The 25,619-nt window shown below is 28.6% G+C and overlaps 1 protein-coding gene across 1 annotated transcript; it reads left to right on the top strand.

Moving 5' to 3' along the window:
* Positions 1 to 14,423: 14,423 nt before the first annotated feature.
* LOC127151176 (uncharacterized) lies at positions 14,424 to 24,855 on the top strand. The gene is given in 12 exon segments (XM_051090598.1): positions 14,424 to 14,475; positions 14,478 to 14,634; positions 14,684 to 14,814; positions 16,387 to 16,464; positions 16,467 to 16,566; positions 16,568 to 16,595; positions 17,512 to 17,637; positions 17,639 to 17,809; positions 23,654 to 23,824; positions 24,165 to 24,237; positions 24,440 to 24,472; positions 24,635 to 24,855. Coding segments are annotated over 12 exon segments (1,341 nt in total).
* Positions 24,856 to 25,619: the final 764 nt, after the last annotated feature.

Genomic DNA, 25,619 nt, shown 5'->3' with positions numbered 1-25,619 from the left:
TACATCTCCACCGTTCATTTTATCACTACACTACCCACTCATATCTGTACTTTATTAGTTTTATCTATAATCTATAATTTATAATAATCTATAATAAGAGCCGGGATGTCTTTGAACTGACTACAACCAAGGCTGCTTCAACCAAAAAAAAAGGGCGACGATGAAGATCCATAAATAAATAGGAAGAATGATCTTTGCGAAGGTTCAGCTTCATTCAGACGTTCGAAGAAAGTCGACTGATAAGGAGAGGAGAGGGTCAAAGATGAATAAAGAAAGCGAAACGACTGTAGTGGGATTTGTCTTCTCTTTTCTTTCCTTCTTCTTCTTTGTCTTAGAATCGTCTTAACGGCTCCGTGGGGTAATTTCTTTGTCTGATGTCTGACCCTTGCTTTGCTTGTTAATACGGTCGAAGGGGACTCCCTAGCTGATTAAGCCAGATCGAAGATAGAGTAAATGCGCTTCAGCCTCCCCCTATGGTGGTACTTCCTGATAGAGCATTCCTTCCTATTCCTAAACAACTGAAACCTAGGCTTTTTTCTTAGGAAGAAGCTCAAATTCTTTGAGCCTTGCCTAGGCTTTCTCTTTATTTCTCGTCTTATTCCTTTAAGCCCAACAAGGCAGTGAACCGCTCTCTCCTTTTTAGACTAAGAGAAAACTCGGACTCTGACTCTTCAAGGACAGCGTCAACAGCAAGCCTCCAAGACGGGTCTTTTGTGCCCCTGCTCGACCCGAGGTTCTCGCATCAGTTGCTGGATAAGAAGTGGCTCTTTCTTTTGTTCTCGTTGTCAAAGTCTCATCCCTTTCAGAGAATGATGAATATAGGGCGAAGAGGGGAAGAAAGCCAAGGAGCGAAGCCACTCGACTGAGGTTAGGAAGGTTCCCCGCCAAAAAAATCAAGGTCCAGGTGACCAGTCCGAAGGACCTATCAATCCATTATTTTGAGAGCCTTGCCTGCGCCTCTCCTCCAATTCCAATTGAACCGGCTGGCTCGAGCCTTTGTTTTTTCCTCTTTTCATATTATAAAAGCTTAGAAGTCGAGAAACTTATAGACAGGCTTAACATAGTTGTTGACAAACTCACTTTCCCTTAAAAAGCATTATGAATATACAGTTAACTTAACGACATATTATATGATTCACATACATAGATGTTATAATTTTATATTTAATCATGATATATACCTTCATAAATCTCAACTTTAACATTGGTTGCCACAATTGTAGGTTTATTGACAGCATCTTCTTCAAGTTCTGAACCTTCATTCTCGGCCAAATCAGCCCATAATGTTAACTTCATTGTAGAGCAACTGCAAAATGGAAAATTGATTGAATATATATGAAAAAAATGACTAATGTGAATGACAATAACTTGAATAAAAATAAATAAAATTTATGTTTACATTACTCTTAGATAAGATAAATATCTCTTTTTGACAAACTTTTGTTGTTTGAGTATTTTGTTTTGATTTCTATTACGGATCTTACAGAAATAACAATTCCTACAAGATCTATTCATGAAATAGAATTTAATTAAACAAATAAGTAAACGAGAAAAATAACATAAACTAACAAATTAAATAATCAATGTACACACCTATTAATGTTTTTTTGTCAACCAATGATGGAATTGCTTGAAATTCAAAAAAATCAAATTTCAACATATTAAAATCGCTAGACTCTTCTAGTTCTTCGATCTCTAACAAAGGAGAAACTAATTTAAATGTCAGGATTAACACATGGATATTTCATATTAGTCGACTTCACATTTCCATTTTGTATGAAATATGATTTATTTTTCTTCAAATTCTTTCCAATTTTTTCAATTACGTCATTAAATATAACGACTTGTACTTTTGTTTCCTGCAATGATGAAAACAATGATTGAATTAAAAAAATATATAATTGAAGAAGAAAAACAACTTTAAAACAAACCTCTTCATCAACCAAAATGAGTTTGAAAATTGATAGATCTTTTTCTTGGTTGCAAGATTGGATGTTTGTTTTTCGAAGAACTATTACTTTAATTCTCCATGATTTGTTGAAAGGCTTCAAATCTCTAATCAAACAATAGGATTCAAATGTTAACATTTTTTAAATCAATAGACTTTCAAATACAGAAGATTTGAAGAAGATACCCAATAATGTTATTAGAAAAAAAATACAATTGAGCCTTTTATAGAATAATGAAAGTTAAATAAGTGTTACAAAAACTTTCGAGATTATTTATATTGTTAATTATAATTAATGTAAGATATTTAATTTTAATTAATTTCGAAAATGTAAATAAAAAACCTTCAAACTTTTCACATTCTTCGTAGTTTATTTTTCTAATTCAACTTTTCACATCCTAAAAAAACAGTTTACATTATTACAAATAAAGTAGTGTGAGAGAGTCCATATGAATTTGTTTATAAAAAAAATAAATAAATAAAAATGAATTTACCACAAAACCAAAAGGAGATTTGAAAAACAAAGCTTAAAGCAAGGGCATAAAGGAGAGGAAAAAATTTCTCGACTTTAGAACTTTTATATATAGTATAGATATAGATTATTTTAAATATAACCTCATATTTTTCTTTTTAGAAAATATCTCAGTGCTTTTATTGATTAATAATGCAATATTACTTCGAGAATATTTATTTATGTATACCAAACAACTATTTTAATATATACATTTATAAATAACTTTCATTAATAGTTATTTGAAAGTTTATCAAATTCTTAGTTTAATTTACTTGTTATTTTATTTATTTATTAATTATAAGTAATTACGTTGAACGACTATTTAAATAGGTGCTTGGATTTCTTTTTTCTTTTAACAAATTATTAGGTTATTTGTTAACATTTTCATGTTTGTTAATTAACTTTTCGAATTCCTAGTGTTAAATTGTAAACATTAAGTTTCTTTTGCCTCTATACTTATCATAAATTTCATTTTAATATTATTTGAAGTGTACAATTTAAATAATTTGTAAGTTTTTCATTTCAATAATCATTAAAATAAAACCAAAGTGTGGTAAAAAATTGATAGAATTTCTGTTTAATTTTTAAAACTAATTGTTCGCCAATAATTAATTAATTTAGATTAATTTTCATAAATATGATAAAACATCCAAATATTTATGGTTTGGGTAACAAAATAAAAAAACCATGATATTTTCATAAATTTCAGATTTGCCCTTAAATATTGTGAATGATTTTTCACTTCTTTTTCTTCTTATTTTTTGCGATTTATTCTTTTCCTCTTTATATTATTAATTTCTTCATATTATTACCTCATCTTCTTTATTTCTCACTTGTTCTGGTTTGTGATTTATTCATTCTCTCTACTAGAATTTCTTGCTTCTTCGATTTTCACTTCTTTATTTTTTCACTTTTTCAAATTTCCATTTGGTAAACGATCTTCCTCATTTCTCATATATTTCCTCTTCTAGATCTAAATGATAGTATATCAAAACTAAACGATCTTGGTTCAAGATTGTGTATCAAATATAAAATATCTTGGTACACGATCTTAGACAAAAATTATTTAGATCTTAGTGCACGATTCTGTACTAAGAGCTAAAAGATTATGTACAAAACTAAACGATATTGGTACACGACCTTGTACTAAATTTAAATGATCTTGGTACATGATCGTAAACCAATATCATTTAGATTTTGTACATGATCGTTTAGCTCTTGGTACGCAATCGTGTACCAATATCTAAACGACCTTAGTTCACGATCGTTTAGAAGAAGAATTACACGCACGCGCTCGTGTGATCAGTGTTTATACTACCTATAGGATCATGTATCATTTCCTACATGGTAGTGTGTCATTTCCTACATGATTGCGTATCATGATCGTTTAGAAGAAGAATTACACGTGCTCATTTGATCGATTAATCACTGTTGACTGAGACATTTTTTGTATTTTCCATTGTGGGCCTGTGAACTTTTTTCGTTTTCGAAATTGTTCTATACAATGTAAATTTTTACCGATTTATTATAATTTTGAATAAACCCCATTAACTTATATATTAACCAGACTAAATTATGTGCAAAACTTAGATTTATTGAAATTGTGGAATAAAAAAAATGTTCTCTCCTTTTCATATTTGGTCTAATATTTTTTTCAAAATAATGTCATTTTAAAAAGATTTACATTAGAAAAATATATATCCGAATAGAACTTCAAACGATGTAACAACTATAAGATTTTGGATGTGAGGAGGTGTTCACTTTTTTAATTTGTTATGGTATAAACTTGTAAACAATTATAAATTCTTATAAAAGTTTCAAACTTTATTAATTACAACTTTTATCATCATCTTAATTATAAAAAATGAACTAAATAATTAAATTAAAATAATGCACTTCATCTCTTTTTATAAATTAAAAGTTTAAGAAAGTGAAGTTACGTACCCTTGAATGGATAAAAAATATGAAGAATTATTGAATTATTAAAAAGTAGAAATATAATAAAGAGAGTACAAAAAATAGAAATGACTAAACAATCATTTTTTATATGAATGATTTCAATCTTCATCTTCATCTTGATCAATCTTGAAGAATCGACAAATAATTTGATAAGCATCAAAAGAATTTTGAGTTTATATATTAGGTTTGGACTTAATTAATTATCAGTCTTTTTTTATTTAAAATTAAAATTCAATCTATAATAGTAAATTAAATTCAATATAGTCAATTATTACTTTAATTATTCAATTATATGTTACGTTTATGCTAAAGAGAGCTTGATGAGTCTTCTTAAGAGTCAATTTATGTAATAAATTTTTAATTTAATACATTTAATTTTAAACTGTTCATTTATTTTAAATTAAAAAAAATATAAATGTAATTAATTAAAAAGTAGAAGAATAAATCTCTCTAGAAAAGTTCTTCTTTTTTATTGCATTTTATATATTATAAATATAGATAGACTAAACAAGAAACATGTGCGATGCATGTGAAATCTTGTAGTTTCAATTAGTTATTTAATTTTTTTTAAATAGTAATTTCTGAACGTATAATAAATCAAATTATGAGTTAGATGATGTAATAATTTTTATTTTAGTCCTTTCATATTATTGTCTTTTAGAAAAAATAATCTTCAATCTAGCTTAAAAGGAAAAAAGCATTTTAGTAATTAAATTATTGAATTAATATGTTAAATTCTACTATTGTAATATATATAAGGGATCTTTTCAAAAATATAACAAAGCGGTAAAATATTTACATTACATAGGACAATTCAAAAAATGGAAAAAATCTAGAGACCCATCGTGGAAAATACTAAAAATGTCTCATCAACCACGCTGTCAACAATATACGTAATATATTTGGTACACGATCGTTTATATTTCGCTATTTTTTGACACACAATCATTTAAATTTAGTTACACGATAATTTAGATATGAGTAGCCAAATGTAAACCATTTATTTTTTAAATTTTTTGTACCCAAATCTAAACGATTTTTTTTTTTCAATATTTGGTATACCAATCTAAACGATGTTTTTTAAGATTCTTTCTATACATGATCGTTTATTTTTTTGTTTAGGTTCGTTTAGATTTGACTTTTGCTACCCCAATCTAAACGATTTTTTTTAAGATTCTTTGTACAGGATCGTTTAGATTTTTTGTATACAATCATTTAGATTTGGGATCTTGAATAACCAAATAATAAAGTTTGAAAAAAAATAAACACAATGAACCAAATAACAGTTTGGAAAAAAAAAGAAGAAAATAAATAGACGATGGAGCAAAGGAAGATGGAAGAAAAGAAAATAAATGGCTAACTTTAGAGGGTTTGTTATACGAACAGTAAATATTTTACTCGTTTGTTATATTTATGAAAGTTTTCTTATATATAATGCAATAAGTTTATTTTAATGTTTTTAAACATGAAATGATGTATTGTTTCATCATATTTGTAGCCACCTAATCTTATCCTACATTTTTTTATTATTCTTTAAATTATTAATTGTAGCAATGGTTAAGATATTTTATTCATTTATTTTGTTAAAAAAAAAAAAAGTAAAATCTTTTTGTAATAATATGAAATCTTATGTTTTTTTAATCTTTTTATTAAAATGAAAAATAAAGTCATTAATGAGAATATCTATTATTTAAAAAAAAATTAAAATCATTTTTGACTTATCACTTTAGGAAAAAAGCAAATTAATTTATTTATACAAAATCTCTTTTGATTTATCATATTAGGAAAAACAAGATAACTTATTTTATACAAAATTCTTTTAATACCATATTTGATTTATCTTTATCACTTTAGGAAAAAAAAGCAAAAAATTTATTTTGGACAAAATCTTTCAATATCATATTTTACTATTTTAGAAAAAAAAGAAAATTAATAAAATTACATAATATCTAATTTGATTTTATACTTATTAAATTTTCCTAATTTGTGGCACACCCCGGGTCCATAAATAGGGTCCTTTATCATTTGGAAAAGGGAAAAGAAATTGTTTTAAAGAAATAACTGAGGAAAAAAATTTGTTTAGAGAGAATCTCTATAGAAAAAAATGTTTTAGAGAGAATCTCTACAAAAAAGTTTTTAGATAATCTCTAAAAAAAAGTGTTTAGATAGAATTTGAAGAAACGTATTCATCTGCAAATAAGATAGGTCATTAGCTTTTTCGCTTTATTGTTTTTATTTTTATCTTCATATTGTCTTTCTTTTTTTACCCTAATTCTAATCGCATAAGGAAGGAAAAACTTAGTTGAAGTTTCCATTAGGTAGGGTTTACTCCTAATGATCCGCACCTCATACAACAAGTAATTTTCTTCGGGATTGAATACTTATTTTGTTCTTCTCTTTTTAAACATAGAGAGAGAAAAAAATGTATAAGGAATTTTTTTTCTTCATTTTACTACCTTTTTATCATCATGCTAATCATTTATTTATTTAATTTATTTTTTACATATTCATTTGTTTATTATTTTATTTAGTTTTGTTTTCCATTTTTTTCTCTTATTTTCTTTATGTCCTCTTTTCTTCATTTATTTATTTAATTTCTTTTTTACATATTCATTTGTTTATTATTTCATTTAGTTCTTTTTTCATTTTTTTCTCTTATTTTCTTTATCGTTATTATGTATCTTTTCCTTTTCTTTTAACTTACTTTTTATTATTATTGTTATATTTAGTATATACATACATTGATATCCTAAATTATTTGCCTAATTTATTGTGTAGTATATTTGTTATTTCTATTTGACTTTCATTAAAAATTTCTTGAAAATTTTAAAATACTTTTAACCATAATTTTATTTAATTTTGAATTTTTTTAAAATTTTTTCTTTTTAAACTATTTAGAATTTTTTGTTGCTTTAAAATTATTTCTTTTAAACTCAAAATTAAATATATATTTCACAAGGTTTCCTAATCAACCTTTTTTTTGTAATAACCAACATCGATTTCGCTAAAAGAAATTCTGCTAGAAATTTCTGGAAGTCCGTTATTTCTAGATTCTTGAGGTGAGGGATCAATATCTTTGAGAGTCCGAGATTTGATCCAAAAAAAAAAAAAAAACAAATTTAATCAATGTTTTTTTTTTAAAAAAAACTTTGTTCGTATACTATCTTATGATAGAATTTGAGAAATTGTAATAATTTCTCATTCTCTTAAGGTGAGAATTTTTTCTTCAATATAGTCTAACTAATGGGTGAATTCCACTTATTTTATGGGATCATTGCTCCAAATATTGGAGTGGTGAGCAATGAAATAAGACATGGTTCTTTTTTAAAAAAAGTGAATTTTATTCAAGACATTAAATTTGGCCACCGTTTTCTAAAACGGGTGTTACGAGGTGCTAACACCTTCCTCATACATAAATGACTCTCGAACTCATCTCTAATTTTTTCGTAGACCAGTTTTTATTTTATTTAAAATGATTCACTTTATTTCGGTGTCCAATCACACCGTAGAAAAAAATTGGTGGCGACTTTTTTTTTTTGTTTTTAAAATTAAACCCTTTTTAAGGATGTCGATCGCTCCGCATCGTCTTTCGGCTACATGGCAACAATATTTATTATTACTTTCATTCAATTAAAACTTTTTTTTTAATGTTTTCTCTAAATTTTGGATCTCATTAATTGAATTGTTTTTTAAGAATATAAATGCATGTATTTATTTTTTTTTCTGCACATTCATCTTAATCAATGTACTAATGTAACACATCTCCACTGTAACGACCCAACTCTTTATACTAAGCTGAGGTCGTTACTAAGGAGAAACAATGACAAGAGACACTTTTTTTTGAAACGAGGGAAGAATAAATTTTCATTAAAAATGGAATATTAAAACGCGGAAGCAAAACTGAGTCCCCATATGGCATGTCACGGATCCTTCTTTGTCGCTCGCCAGCTTTCCTCTACCTTTACCTTCGCCTGAAATGTTAAACATAGAAAGAGTGAGTATAAACATATACTCAGTAAGGGACCTACTACTAGTCCCGCTAGGTGTCTGTTAACTTCCCATTAGAGTCCTGAAAATGGTACCCAATCTCTGGCACGTTCCCGAACACGTGCAACATGCGCTCCCGTAGGAACGAAAATCTGGTCTTCGGTGTCCCGAGGGAGCACCTAGGACATGCTGGTCTGTAGTGAACCCGAGGGTAACACTAAGACAATCGGGATGCGAGGATCCCGTCGAATCACTCGAATCATATCTATATCCATGCTAGACTGGCGTCCCGTCGGACCACACAGTCCTAAATAGGTGGTGATCCCGAAGGACACCCATGCAGGTACGACTCTAATAGACAAAGTTAACAGAACACCCTATCCATAGCATGTAGCATAACATAACATCATAACATGGCATGAGTATTAATCTTAACGTCCTTAATCATGTGATTAATATATCATGCATTAACAATCATCAACATCAATCTACCAGTCATTAACATAACATCAGTCATCATCATCAACCATCAACATAATAATCTCAGTCATCATCATCAACATCAACTATCATCATCAATCATCAACATAATAATCTCAGTCATCATCATCAACATCAACTATCATCATAATCTCAGTATAATCATTATCATCAAATTGTGCATCTTAGCTACCATCAATGCATAATCATAATTACATGCGGTCTCTTAAATTCAGTTCGAAGGTCTAGTAGGAGAATCTCTTACCTGGAGATTTTAGCCAAACAAAGGTACTCCCTAGTTGACAGTAAAATTCTCCAATTAACTTGATCCTAATCATAAAAGGAACACTTAGTATCTTAATTAATGAAATTAGCAATTGGCTAACACCCAAAAATTCTCCCAAATCAATTAACTTTCTAAAAATTGGGGTTGAAACCAATTCAACCTTGATTGGGAAAAATCCAAGATTTAGATCTTAAAAAGTTTAGCCAATTGAACCTTTAAAGAAACCTCAAATAGATCCAAAATTAAATTAATAAAATATTAATTTAATTTCATTTGCTTACCAAGGTTACTCAAATGGAGGTTGAAAAATTCTTTTATCCTTGATGAAAAATTCATCACTTTAAATCCTCAAGCTTCCAAAGAAACCAATCTTAACTTCAACTGAGGCGATGACAGCAGAGGGTTATCTTAGAGAAGAAGATAAAGAACTTTTTTCTTTTTCCTTTATTTTCCAACTTAAGCATTCCAATCTATTTATAGACCCAAATAATAACAATAATAATAATAATTATTATTATTTCCTTTTCCTTTTCCTTTTAGGATATATATATATATATATATAATACCAAAAAAATATACATATATCTTTATTCCCATTATCTTTCCTAAATCAATGCCTTAATCTTAGGCATTTATAACTATTAGTAATAATAATAATACTTCTTTATTATTATTATTTTTCTCTCACCAAAATCTACAATAAATATATATTTATTTAAACCATTATTCTCTCTTGCAAATAAATATATATCTTTTTTGTCCAATCAAATCAACCATCTCTCTCCTTATGGATTATCTTCTTTTCCAAACAAATATAATTATATTTCATCATATAATTAACTTCACTTTTCCAAATTATTAATTAAATATATATATCCATATATATATACTCAATTAATTACAATTCCACCAAAACTAACTTTTCCCTCCAAAATCTCAAATTAACTTAAATCCTCAATTCTTTTAATCAATCAAATCTTTTCCAATAAATCACTTATACTTTCCAACATGAATTATCTTAATCCAACCATAACAACTTCACTCCATAAAAAAATATTTATCTTTCTACATAATAATTAATTATCTTCCACAATAACTAATTATTATTTATCTTTCTTCAAAATAATTAATTATCTTCCACAATAGTTAATTATTATTTATCTTTCTCCAAAGTAATTAATTATCCTTTTACAAATAATTATATTTTCCCAAAATATAATTATTTTACTTTTTCTTCTTTAATAAATATTCTTTCCCCAAAATACAACTCTCTTTTCCTTAAATAATTATATTTCAACAAATATAATTATCTTTTCCTTTAACATAATAATTATATATATATTTCCACATATACATATAATTATTCAATCTCCAACAAACTTTCCACCCACAATTAAATAACATCCATAATTATTTAATTAAATTCAAGTTCAACAACACTAAAAATCCACAACTTTACTTAATCCTCTTAACCTACCATTTAATCAAAAACTTAACAAACACCACATGCTAAAACCTCTAATTAATTAAATATTCATCCAAGAAATATTTAATTAATTTCAATTCCCACCTAAATCAAATAATTCTCATTAAATGGATTTAAAATAACGCCCAATAAATTATCTTAATTTTTGGGGCGTTACATCCACCTTGGACATATGCATTTTATCTCGAAAAGTCACGTCCTATCAACATCACATGTATTAGGCCACCTAGAATTTTTTTCGAAAAGTCACAACCACTCGATGAAGGGTAATGTAAAACTACAGGAATAAAAGGAGCATGTAAAGATTTCTCCTACATAGCCCTTTTTAATATAATAGATATTATATATTATTATCATTACTATTACTACTATTATAATTATTATTTACAAGTTGTAAGGAGGGCTAAATAGGTAAATTAAGCAAGACAATAGGAAAATTGAATTGTTCAGGTAAATATATCTATTTAGACTATATGCATACAAAGTAAAAATAAAAGGAAAAAAAAAAGGAAAAAAAGGAAAAAAGAAGAAGAAAAAGAATAAGAAAAAGAAAAAGAAAAAAATGGATAATCTCAAGTGAAGAGCCTATGAGCTAGGAGCATCTGGCTTTGTTAGGTTGTGGACTATGTTAGGAATTATCAATAATGAAAAAAAGAGATACTTGCAACGATGGCAAAATTGAAAGTTAGAGTTGAAAATATAACAAAATCTGTGTGGAATAAGATTTTTAACAAAATATTGACATGCACATGTATAGTTTTTGATAATTTTTATTTTATCCCTGATTTTTTATGTAAATCAGATTTTTCACTTACAGTATTTTAAATGTAGAGGATATTGAGAAGATGACCGAATTTATGAAATGTGTATTTTGCTCAATTGATTATGAGATTATATCCTAATCGAATCATGCTCCAAAAGTTTGTAGCAAATCTTTCCTATATTAGTAGAATCTCTATCCTTAAGATTCCTTGGACTATATGACTAACTAAATCTCTATCTTTAATAAATCTTTATAGATTTATTTAGTAAGATTTCGGAAATATATATTAATAATTTATAATATCTTTTTAGTTATATTTCAAAGTAGGTTTATCTTATTCCTTTTTATTATTTAAAAGTTATATTAAACTAATTATATCTATACTTAAAAAAAATCTTTATATGTTTATTTACTAAGGTTTCGGAATATATATATCTTTATATGTTTATTTACTAAGATTTTGGAAATATATATTTAAGAAATTGCTAATATATTTTTTGGTCTCTTCAGTAAGTTTTCGAGAATATGTATTTTTAATAATATTTTGAAATTTTTATATTTATCTGATTCGTTTTTTTTATGTTAATATTGTATTAAACTAATTTTTAGACAATATCTTGTTTGTTTAACATGATTTGTGTATGCTAATTATATTCTATGTAATATATTTTTTAGAATTTTAAAAAATTGTGTTTATTATACAACTTAAAAATAATAATGGAACTGTAACGAAATAAGTTTTTGTTATGGCTTTACAACGGGCAAAGACTATTTTCTCCGGTAGATGTATCACACGATTATTGTGTCGTTGAGGTGTATGTTCCATTTGCCTCTTCATTTCAACAATTTGTCAAATATATTCAACGTAAACTTTTTCCGTCCTCCAATCTATATGTGTCTTGCTTGACAGTTTATTGGGATATATGGCTGCAACAATTTGAACCTCATTTAATTTGTCACAGTTTACTGGAATCATTAAGTTGGGTTGTTGACTCTATATTGGTTAGTGCTGCTGAAAGTACATCGTATTTGAATAGTGAACTACCAATACCTAGAGTATATAATGATTTTACGCAGTAAATTAAATAGCAAATACAAGATATTTTGTATTCACATTTTTCATGGTAAAGTTTTCTTAAATTCTTTAAAATTTAAGTATTAAACTTTCACTTTTGTTAATATTCTCGTTACAAGATGGTTTAATTTTTAGATGATAAAGATTTTTTTTTATTGAAATTTATTTTTCAATTTAATTATATTAGAATTGTAAACCAATTTACAAGATATGATTTAATTTTTAGATGATAAAGATTTTTTTTTGTTAAATGACTAGGTATTTGTGTGTTTTTTAAATGTAAAGTAAAAACATATATTTTCTTAAAAAAAATAAATTTATGTTATTGAATTCCTAATTTTAAAAGATGGAAAAAGTTTATCTTATAAATTTAAAGATTATTGGTTATTCAATTAAAGCGGTTGGGATTTGAAATTTGTTGTATTTTTTAAATTTGAGATTTTTCTTAATCAAATCATAATTATAGCTATTTGCTTTTATGATATTTTCATTTTCCAATAATTTGAATATTTTATTAAAAATATTTTTTAGTCAAATTTGAATTTTTTTGTAGGCATGTTGATATTTTTTAGAGGAGAAATTTGATAGATACTATCGCAACCAATTCATGGTGGTGAAAGGCTTTTTGCATCAATCTATGAAAGTAAACTTTTTTTGTCCTCCAATCTACCACCTTTGCAGGTCACGATCGGCAAGGATGGAGATGTTGTCAAGGTAATTGGCCCTATGTTATTAACTATGATCAATTTAACTAAGTTGCAGGAATCGAAGCTGAACGAAAGAAGAAGAAGAAGCAAAACAAACTTTGTTTCTACAGAAACCGAAGTTGGAGACCTTTCTTAGGACTTTCTATGAACAACCGCTGCTCTTTCGATGTCAATGAAGATGAAGAAGATGAACGAAAGAAGGTTTTGAAACTGGCTTCAATGGAGATGAAGAAGACGAACGAGTTTGGAGGAAATTGGGGTATATTATAATCAACCCTATAATAAGAACTACCAAAATTTAGGTGGGAGTGCCTTTGAAAAATACCTAATCATTTCAAAAGAGAAAGAGGGTTGAATTCTTTTTCCCCCTAGATCACAACAAAAGTGTTGATCTTCTTCGCAGGTTCACGTGACATAAGCGTTTTCTTTTCTTATATCTTAATGCATGTTTTCTTCCCTTCTCCAAAATCACAATTTCATTGTCCAAGACGACGTGTGAGTTTTCTTTTCTAGATTTTGCCATCAACACTAGGTATTATATATATATGTACATGTGTATATATATATCTCAAACCTAACTTAATGAAACAATAAGGAAAATTGTATAAGATGACAAAAATATTTAGAAAAAAATAGTTCATGATACTTTTTTTTTTTTTTTTTTTTTCATATTGCGAATATGATAAATATGACAAGTAATTAATGATATCAGACGACTATCGGAGGGTTATCAACTTTCAAATTTGTTGCTTTTACAATTTAAGAAATGTAGTCACATGGATTCTATTATCATAATTTTTTTCTATTTTTGCAAGTACCCCAAACAATAATTCCATACTATATAATTAGTCCATTATTTTTCATTTACATTTGAAAATTTGCCCAACTTAGAATAACGTGATGTTAATGCCATATATTTCAAATCACATAATAAATAGAAAATTTATTGTATATGATAAATTTGTTAAAAACATTTATTAGTAAATTTTTATATTTTATCAGACACCGATCATAGCAGACAAGAGTATTTATCATCGTTAGAATTTTAAGTGTTGCTATATTTTGTAAATATTTTTAGGTGTGATTCGTTATACTATATTTGATAATAATAAATAAATAGATGCATATTCGCATATAGAATACTATAAAAGACTCCCATCTCTCCCTTCATATTTTTACGTTCACAGCTTAATTTTCTCATAAACAAGAAAACAACATATGACAATCCAGCAACATTCGCCTCTTGAGCTTGAACCGTGGAATGACTTGAACGCAAAGTGGTGATGGTGATTGGAGCATCCTCGAGGCTTGGTCGTGAGTTATGTCTCGATCTCGCTAGAGCTGGATGCAAAATCATTGCTGCAGCACACCGAACCAATAGACTCCAATCTCTTTGCGACGAAATTAATGAACTCGATTTTTCAGTCTCGTCATCGGCACTCACCCCCCCCCCCCCCCCCAATGGGTGCAGTTGAGAGCCGCCGAGCCGTGGCTGTGGAGCTTGATGTTTGTGCCAATGGAAAGAGTATTGAGGAGAGTGTAACGAAAGCATGGGATTATTTTGAATTCATTGACACATTGGTTAACAATGCTGGTAAGTGCGTTAATTGTTTCACCATGTTGAATTCTAATGCATTTATTTAGAGATCATGAAGAAGGAGATGTTAGAATTCTTCTTTTTCCATTATTTTAATTATTATATCTAAGTGCAAGAATTGAATATCTAACTTTGATGTCAGTAATATAAATTATTGCTAGTTGAGTTAGACACATTTGTTATCGATCTGTTGTTATAAAAGCCAATTTTTGTTGCTTTAAACACATATTTGGGTTAAATAACTTTGTTGATAATAACTTTTTTGATTTAGAAACAAAGTAAACAATTTGATTCTTATAAGTCATATTTTACCTCCCAACTTTGAGAAGTGTAATGATTTAATCATATACTTCATACATTGTAATTTTAACCTCAATAAAAAATTATTTATAAAAATGAATTTTTTACTCTAACTTAAGAAAACGAATCATAATCAACTAATTAAATATATACTCTATATTAAAGAAACTAACTAAATATATTGCTAATATTGTTTGCTCATTATTAATTAGTTAAGCAAATAAGTAATTTGTACTTATAAAGTTTAGTTAAATTAATATTTTGATGAGAAAATTGTTTAAAAGGTAAAATTACTTAAAAATATTTTCAAATATATCAAAATGTTATAGTCTATCAAATGATACATTAAATAGATGACAGTAGTCTTTCGATATTTATCAATAATACAGAGGGACATCTTATTATATTTGTAAATATTTGATTTATTTTGGTCTATTTAAAAACACCTCTAATGTATTCTTAGGTAAAGTACTAAAAAAGTTTGTAGTAAATATAGATTGAGGTGATGGTATGTGTGCCAAACCTTCGAGTCTCCAACCAAATAGGCCTTATCAGTGAAAGTAATATCGTCTATAATCGGAAATTGTTTTTAACTCTTAAATGAATTAACCAAATAAAAATAATTTTGTTATAATTTCTCGTCAAATCATTTTTTTTAATGAAATTTGAATAAGAATATTTATTTTAAATGACAAAATTGTTGAAAATTTTTTCAAATATAGCAAGACTGAGACCATGAATGATAGAAATGAATTTTTGTACTACTATTATCTATATTGGTCTATTTTGTTACATTTGAAAACAACTTTTTGAAGAATATATCAATTTGGTCTTCAAATTTTAAAATTGTAACATTTCTCTCAAACCCACCCATTGCTCCTCCGACCAGTGTGTAGACATTGGTGTGCCTCTCTAGTAATATACATAAATATTATATTTGTTAGGAATGAGTTCGAAAAATTCTATTTTTTTTTATTATTGTTATTATAGTACAACAACTATAAGGTAGGAGATCTATTATTTAATCTTGAAGGAGCAAGGCCAAAATAAGTATTGCTAAACTAAACTAAATTTGATAAAGAAATTCTACACTGAGAAATTGAAAGTTGGTTTATTATTTATGTATAATACACTTATTTGTATTAAAATAATCTTTCCACAGTAGTAGGTAAAATTCAAACTATTTAATACGGAAGGCATGTCGAAAGTCAAAGTCATTTTTCCCAAGAAATAAAATGATATTATTTTATTGACCATTTTGTTATATAACATTATTGCTCGTAGGGAATGTAAAATCTCCACTTGAATTGAGTGAGAAAGAATGGGATGATACAATGGGAACAAATCTTAAAGGACAATGGTTGGTGTATGCATACTCACAAACAAAGCTAACAGAGGTGGGTCTATTATCAATATTTATTCCATTAGTGGTCTCGATAGAGCACTACAGTGGGGAGCACTTGCTAAAGGCTGCCTTAAACACTTTGACTAAGGTAAACTCATTTTGACAAATTTAAACTTTCTTCGGGAGATTATTTTTTCTTTTTGGTTTGTAGCTTTAATTAATTATGAGATCCATCAGGTTTTGTACATGTGTGCGTTGGTGTGTGCATGCACCATTTATGATCTTTTTTATCCTTAAGTATGGCCAGCTTACATATATCTTGACTTCATCTTACGATAAAATCCGCCTAATCCTACATAATATTTGAGTGTCAAGCAAACTTGTCTCATATCTTCTTTACGGCTTTGCCCCTATGATTTAAAGAAGTACTCTGTTGTACAAGCTCTCTAACCTTAAAGGTAATGCTACTCTTTAAAGGAAATAATTAACGCATTGTTATTAAACTATGTAAAATGTCTAGTACTAGGGTATTACTAATCTTCTTCTGTTTATTATTTATCATGTGTCTTTAAATGATTTATTAACCTACGGTTATTTATTTATTTTATAGACTCCGTATAATTATTAAATGCTACAATTATAGCGGGATGAAAAGTTTTCAATTTTAGTGTAGTGCTAAAAAATTTTCTTGAGTACACGGCAAAGAAAAGTTTGAGAGAAGGGGAAAGGCGAACACAAACAAGAAAAATGAGATATAAATAAAAATTTACGTAAGAACTTGAGAGGAATTAGATAGATTTTTTTGGTTGGAAAAACATACTTGAATCTAGTTTCAATGTTAAAGAATGTTAATACTTTTAATCACTATTTAGTCTAATTTTGATGTATATTATATTTCTTATATTTTAAAATGTCACAATTTTATTTATGAAATGGTTTGGTTTGAATTTAATACATAAATTTGAAGATTTATAGTTTTTTAATAACAAATACTCATTTTCTGTTGTTAACATTAACTCTATTAATTAATTAAAAATAATGATGAATTGTAATTATTGTGACAGGTTATGGCCAAGGAATTAGGAGCACACAATACTAGAGTAAATTGTATATGTCCTGGACCATTCAAATCTGAAATTACAAAAGATCTTATGGAAAAAGATTGGATTAAGAAGGTAGCAAGAGCTAGCGGTCCCTTTAGGAACATTTGGAATTTCACATCCACCATTAACGACAATCGTTCGATACTTGATGCACGACTCTTCTAAATACATCTTCGGTAACATTTTTATAGTCGATGCAAGGAACTCATTACTTGGTGTTCTAATCTTCTCATCCTTTAATGAATTATCTTTGCTTTCGGTTAATAATTTATGTATGATCATATTTACACTTGAAATTATAATTTGATCGACTTAATGAAATAATACAAAATAGAACTTTGATTTTGTTATTATTTTGTTTATATTTTAGTCTTTTAAATCCACCATATCAAGGAAAGAGAATCGAGGATTCTTTTAAAAAAGGATAAATATCTTTTTGGTCCCTCAATTTTGATGAATAATATTTTTAGTCTCTGAGTTTTCAAGTTAGTGATTTTAGTCTTTTAAGTACTAAAGAAATCGTTTAAGGTTCACTTTCTTTCATTAAATTTCATATAAAAAATTATAAAGGTTGAAGTGGCAAAATGACGTAGAGAAAAGAAATATATATTTTTCTCTCTCCTCTCTCTATTCGTCCTTTCTACGTGTATTGTCTTTCCACAGTTTTTACAAATGAGACTTAGAATCTAAACCCAATAGAAGAAAAGTCTTCCCTAGAAGATATAATGAGAGAATATATCCTTGAATGTATGGTAAGGGAATTCATTAGAGAAGAAAATGAGAGGATGTGGGTGACTTAGAAAACTTTGTAGAGAAAATAGGAGCCAAATGGTAGATTAAGAGGTGGTCGTTAACCACATAGAAAATCAACTTAGTCAACTATTTGATACACTTGGTGCCTTTTAGTGAGGAAAAGTCCTCCGATTATTCCAAAATAGAGGGTCGTCCTAGGATGAGATATTTAGATGATGCCGATAAGATTGAGGTTGGTGAAGGTGAGAGTTGAGACAGAGAGAGGGAGTTTGCACCTAATTTTCTTGAGGAACACCAAGAGATTAAGGTTGAGGTTGAAATGTCTTAGTACACCATCTCTAGAAAATCCTTTCCTTCTAGATTTCTCTCCTTTCTTATGAACCTGCCTTGAGTTCAACAAGGTGTCGGTTTGTGAAATAAGGAGAAATTTGTCCTTAAATTTGAAGATTGTCAACAAATAAAGTTGGGGTGGAACCTCCAACTTCTTTATTATGGAAACAATGTTGATAAACAAATGTTCATCATTGTTGTGCCGTATTGAACGACTGCTTTGAAAGCAAAATTCGAGCCGACCTCAATGTTGAATCGTATTTTTCAGTTGCTCATAAGCTATTTGGCCTTGTCTGATTCTTCTATTAAAAGACTAATCGCAAAAAGAGGAAAAATCTCATCTATAAGAATGCCCCTTTTCCCAATCAAGTTCTTTTCTTCTACAACATCCTAATTCAAGCGCACTCGTGGGAGGAAGGAATGGAATCAAAGAAAATCATGCTCAGAGAAAAAAATTAAAGTTTTTAGAAAGGAAGAAGAATCACTATGCCAAGCTTTTTTCTATTCAATGAAACAAATATAGTATAAAGGTTTAAGTCTAAATTTAATTATTTTAGATATATAACGGTTAAAGTATTAAATTATGTAACATTATTATCATAAAACGGTTACGATATTTGTAACTACCAAAATAATAATAACAATGATAATAATTCCTAATAATCCCCACGAATAGCTACCATTACATTCTAGTTAAAATAGTAATAAACATTTTCTCTAAGCAAAGAAAGAAATATCAATAACTTTCTATTTGAATTGATGTATAGTGAGGTGCGGCAACAATCTAACTAAAGAAAGTAATTTACCTTTGAAGTTTTGATAACTACGGTTGGGACCTCCACAACATCCTTACTGTTTTAAAAACTTATTAGAGTGAAAGTTCTCTCAACAAACCAACAAAAGTCATTTCAGCATGCTTTGTTCTCACTCATATGCATCACTTAGGACCTCTAACGTAGAGTTGCTCTAGGCTAAGCACACTTAACATTGAAGTTCCTATGATCAAGTCACCGAAAAGGAAGGTGCAGCTTGTTGGTATAGGTATTAACTTTTAATTTTTTTAAGCCTTTTTTAACATTACTCTCATGTCCTTATGATCCCTCTTATTCATATGTGATATTCGTTCATTCATGTCTCCCTCCTAGACTCAGAACGTTGCATATACAAAAATAAAAAAATAGAAATTATAAAGAGATCGAAACTTATGTACGTTGTCGACCCTGTATTTGCCAATCACCAATTTTAGGGTACCACCACATGGAAGCCTCCCTATTCTCTGAGAATGAGAATTTGATTTGTGGAAGCAAAAATTGGAATGGAAATTTTGCAGTAAGATTTTTTTCTTTTTTTTTTTTTAAAGAAAACGCAGAGTACCTAGAAGCACCTTAATTTGTGTATTCTATCGTACCCTTACCTCCTAACCTTTAGACTGAAGAAAGATGAGGTTAGAGAGAATTTGGGATATGTGGGAAAATCATCTACGTTCTTTAAATAACTCCCTTACTTAAGGGAGTTATTAATTAAATTAAATTAAATTAAATTAAATTAAATTAAATAATTAATTAAATTATATTTAAATGAATACATTTCACATAACCTATAGTTTTAATATAATTAATTTAATTTAATTTAATTTAATTAAAATATTAATTAATTTTTCAATTAATTGCTAAATTAAACATCTTATGTTTTATTTAATCTAAATTTGAATCATATTCAAATATAAATTTCTCTATAACCTATAGTTTTAATGTGTATCATATACACATTAAATTTTAACATATAATTTTAATATGAATCTGATTCACATTAAATTAATATTTGAACTCATTCAAATATTTCATTCTCTCATAAATTAATTTTGAATCATATCCAAAATTAAATTTATTAGAACGGACGATGGATTCGACCTTAGGGAAAATGAGACTTGACATTTGTAACTCAGTAGGGATGGTCAGCAGGTATCAGTCCAATATTGAACGTGATCACTGGACAGACGTTAAAAGTATTCTAAAATATCTTAGAAGAACAAAACATTACATGCTCGTATATGGTACTAAGAATCTAATCCTTACTGGATACACTGATTCTGATTTCTAAACTGATAAAGATGCTAGAAAGTCTACATCAAGATCAATATTCACTCTAAATGGAGGAGCAATAGTATGGAAAAGCGTAAGGCAAACTTGTATAATTGACTCCACAATGGAAGCTGAATACGTAGCAGCTTGTGAAGCAGCAAAGGAGGTAGTATGGCTAAAGAAATTCTTGACAGATCTGGAAGTTGTTCCAAATATGCATCTACCAATCACTTATACTGTGACAACAGTGGTGCAGTTGCAAATTCAAAAGAACCTAGAAGCCATAAATAGGGAAAGCATATCAAATGCAAGTACCATCTTATCAGGAAAATCATACGTCGTGATGATGTTGTAGTGATCCAAAAAGTGGGGATATTCTATGTAAAGAGTTTACATAAAACTGAACCATGAAATAGTCACTTTTACGTTATAACACCGTTTACTATTTAAAACTGACTATTTCGATTATTGATAACCTAGGCAATTTAATCTTAACCATGAGTTAACTATAAACTTCTATTTACATGAGATTTTTCTTAGATCTACATAGGTGAGGCTAGCTCTTTAGTGCTGACCCAATAAGCCTCCCATTTCAGGGGTAAGACCAGGTGAATAGTTGAGGACATAGGGTGCAAGACGAAATTTACTCCTACCCGCTTTAGGGTTAGTAGATAGGTTGTTCTCTTAAGGACTGAATCTAAGTCTTAAACAAGGGACCCTACGCTCTTATTGGCTCGAGAGTGATTCGGTTTATAGGTTAGATCTTAAACCAGTTGTTCAATAGTGGATTAGTGAGACCTAAGGAGCAAGATGTAGTCTCGGAGGTAAAACGATATTTTGACTCAATCGAGCTTACGAACAACCTGTGAAGGATTAACTTACTAATCATGTGGTTATATCAGATGGACAAAAATATCTCTATAGTGAAGGGAGTGCAATTACAGAACTTTAGTGGAATGACCCGTTTGTTAACGAATGTTGATTAGTTTGTCTAAAAGGATTTAGCCAGTTAATCTCGGATCGTTGAAGCCCAAGATCTATAGGTCCATTAGGTTCCCCTGCTAGCTCATATGGAATAAACTTAAATAAGTATGATGAATTGATTCAAATTGTTTGAATTAGGTAAAAATAGAGAAACCTATGAATATATATGATATAGTCATTGTTTTAGAGATAGAGCTTTATGTTTAAATATAATTTAAATATAAAAAATATGACAGATTCATACTCAGAAGCTGGGAAATAATGGAATTGGTCAAAGTTGTAAAAAATGTTGACTTTTGACTATTTTGACTTTGAAAAGTCAAACTTTGACCGACTATAAATTTAAATGTGTTTGAATTTCAAGAAAATGAATGTGGATTCATGTTTTGAAGGTTGGAATTAGTCTAGAAGGTCAAAATGGTAAAAGGTTAAAAAGTCAAAATGTTGACTTTTAATTTTAACTAGATGGTCAAATGACCATTTTGCCCCTTGAACTAGAGTTAGTGGGCTAAGTGGAAACTCATGGTAATGACACCAAGCCCACTAAGGAAAAATGCAATGGTGATTGATCCACTAAGTGTAAGAGGAAAGTGAGGTGTTGGAATTGGGTAAACTAATTACATGCAGTGTCCGTTTGGATTGCCTATGAAAAAAATATTTTTTTAAGAATACATTTTTGAATAAATATTTTTTGTAAAATGAGTTTAAAATCTAAACACTCACATGTCTGGTTTGACCTTTTTATAAATGTTTATATGCAAAATTGTTTTTGGTTTAGATTGTCCTATACTAACAAAATGTTTATATTTATGAACTAATTTCATAAAGAAATACACACATTTTGATTCTTTTTCATAAATATATTTTAAAATTAATTGTACGTTATCTTGATATTATTAATTTTTTAGTTACTTGAAACTAAACATTAATTCATTTTTGTATTAATTTTTTTTTGAAAAATTCAATTTTAGAAGCACAAATATCTTGAAATGTAAATACATAACCATAATTTTTTTTATTTCTATCAAAAAAATATAAATAAGATAAATAATTTTTTTCAAGACAAAAAGAGGTGCAATTCGATCACATTCTTCATTCTTCTTTATTTCATGAACCGAACGATCATGTTCTTCATTGATGTCCTCATGATTTCTTTCACAGATATTATGGCGAAGTAGATTTGGTTGAAAGAGGAACATTTGCTAATCTCTATATTTAAATGTGTATTCATATACATTAAAACAATATTCAAAGTATTTAAAAATTGAAAGAAAAAAACGAAAAGAACGACAGAGTGAAAAATAGATAGTAAAAAGGAATAGAAAAAATAGAGGAAGAAAAATAGATATTTGGAAGGGATTCCTCATTAAATATCAAATAAACATTTATTCTAAAATTTGGTTGCATGTGTTTTCTCTCAAATGATTTATTTCATAATCTCACTTTTCTAAAAATTATTTCAAACAAATGTCATACACCTCAATTTAGCTTAAAATGAATTATCTTAAAAATTAAACATTTCAGAAATCAATCCAAACATACCCGCAATAGTTGCATGTAATTAGATTATTTAAGGAAAGCATTTTCAAGTTATGAAAAACTTTTTTTAAAAAAAATTAAAATTCCTTTTAAAAGAGTTTCTCCACAAAATAAATCTCAAAATTTCAACCTTTGAAAATTATCATTGATCTTCCAATTCCATCTCTCTCTCAAATCTCTCTTTCAATTCTTTGATCAATCGGGTCTTACAACCCGATTTCGAGTTCAGAGGATAGTATGTGATTACTAGTGGTGGTCTAAGTTCGTGATTGAGGAACAAACAATATTTTTGGAACTATAAAGGTAAAACTTCACCTAAACCCTAATTGTTTTTAGTTTAGGGTTGCATGTTAATTAGGTGCAATTAGGATAATTCTCAATTCTTTTTTTCACTGCTCATGTCTTATTTCCATCAGAAATTTCATGATAATGATTTACTTGTGGTCGTTGACTCTGTATCGACTGGTGCTGCTGGAAATACATCGTATTTGAACAGTGAAGTACCCAAATCTCAACATTCACATCATGATACAGACATTATCGACATTGATGCCTTTGAATCGCTATATGCTGGAATACCTATTAAAGTGAGATTAATGTTTAGAAGTAAATCACTATCGACGTTGATACCTTTGAATCCCCGCATGTGAATAATAGTTTTGAACTTGTTACTATTACGTCCAATCTTACCTCGTTTGATATTCGTTGTAGGGATTTGTCTTGTCCTTGGTATTTATGTGCTTCCGTATTAAAAGAAGGTGATATTTGGATAGTTCATAAATTCACAGATATGCACCAGTGTGCTATTGACATCGCTAAAAATGATCACAGGAAAACATCTTAGATTGTTTCAAGTGTATGAAGTCATTTTTTAAAATGAATGACAAGGCTCCATGTTGTCCTTCTGACATTATTAATTATATGAAGATTCATCATGAAGTGAATGTAAGCTATAACAAGGCTTGGAGAGGGTGTGAGATTGCATTGAATTCCATTATAGGTACTCAGAGGCCTTATATGCTATGTTGTTAGCATTCTCAGATGCATTGATTCAGAACAACCCAGGAATATTAATTACAAATACACTGTATTTCCATTATTTGAAAAAATTCCAATTGGTTAGTATGTAGAAATACACTGTAATTTACATATACTCTTGTCAACTTTTAACAGTATTTTATATTTTATTTCACTGTTTGCAGGAACGTATACGGCTAAAGAAGCAGATAACGAAGGTAGGTTTAGGTATTATTTCATGGCACTTGCTGCTTCAATTGATGTATGAAATTATTGTCTACCAATAATTTCAGTTGATGGCGCAACCATGAAGAATAAATACTTTGGTATGCTCATTTCTGTCTGCACTATTGATGATAATTCTCAAATTGTGCCTGTAGCTTTTGTTGTTGTTGATTCCGAGAATGACTTGTTATGGGCATGGTTTTTTCGTAATTCTAAAAGTATTTTTGGAGAACATAATGAACTGGTAATTGTGTCTGATGCTCATAAAAGCATAGAAAATGGGTTTAATGTTGTGTATGAAACAACTGAACATGGATTATGTGCTTTCCATTTGTATAAGAACTCGAAAAAGAACCATAAGTCACTTCTAATTTAAGATTCCTTCCATAGTTGTGCTAGAACATATAAACCCTTGGATTTTGAGTACTACACGAGATAACTTGATCATCTTTCTCCATCAATTAGGCATGAGTTGGAAGGTTAGAAAACATAGGTGGGCTAGGGCATTCTTCAGGAGAAAAAGATACTTGGTTATTACAACCAACATCTCTAAAAGTATGAATTCCACCCTGAAAGAAGCACGAGAATTGCCCATAATTGGACTTCTAGAAACAATTCGTAGTTTGGTTCAAAAATGGTTCTACGAACGTCGTACCATATGGAATTCTCAACGCACTGAACTTTCATTATATGAAGAAGATACGATTAAGAAACTTTAAGTGAAGGTCGTTCAATGAATGTAAGTTGTTTGATATTTGAATAATAAATGCTATAACTATTAACACACTCATTTGTACATGACATTTATTTTCATGATTTGGCAGATATATCCTATAAACAAACATGAATTCGAAGTTCACCATCGTAAGGAACAATATGTTGTCAATATTTTAGACCGTACATGCTTTTGTCATCAATGGGACCTCGATATGATCCCTTGTTCCCATGCATGTATTACATTGTCTACAAGAAATCTTCATATGCATATGTACACTGATAAGTTCTACTATGTTTCAAATTTAATAAACTTGTACTAAAAGGGAGCATGTCCTATTGGTAGTCTAGACCAAATTAGGAATATGTACCAAGGTGACAACGAAGGACTCCTTCCACCGCAGGTTAAACGTCCAGCTAGGAGGC

The sequence above is a fragment of the Cucumis melo genome, chromosome 10, assembly GCF_025177605.1.
Source record: "Cucumis melo cultivar AY chromosome 10, USDA_Cmelo_AY_1.0, whole genome shotgun sequence".
Lineage (NCBI taxonomy): Eukaryota > Viridiplantae > Streptophyta > Magnoliopsida > Cucurbitales > Cucurbitaceae > Cucumis > Cucumis melo.
Note: the sequence above shows the minus strand (reverse complement) of the source record. Positions and strands in the feature narration are given on the sequence as shown.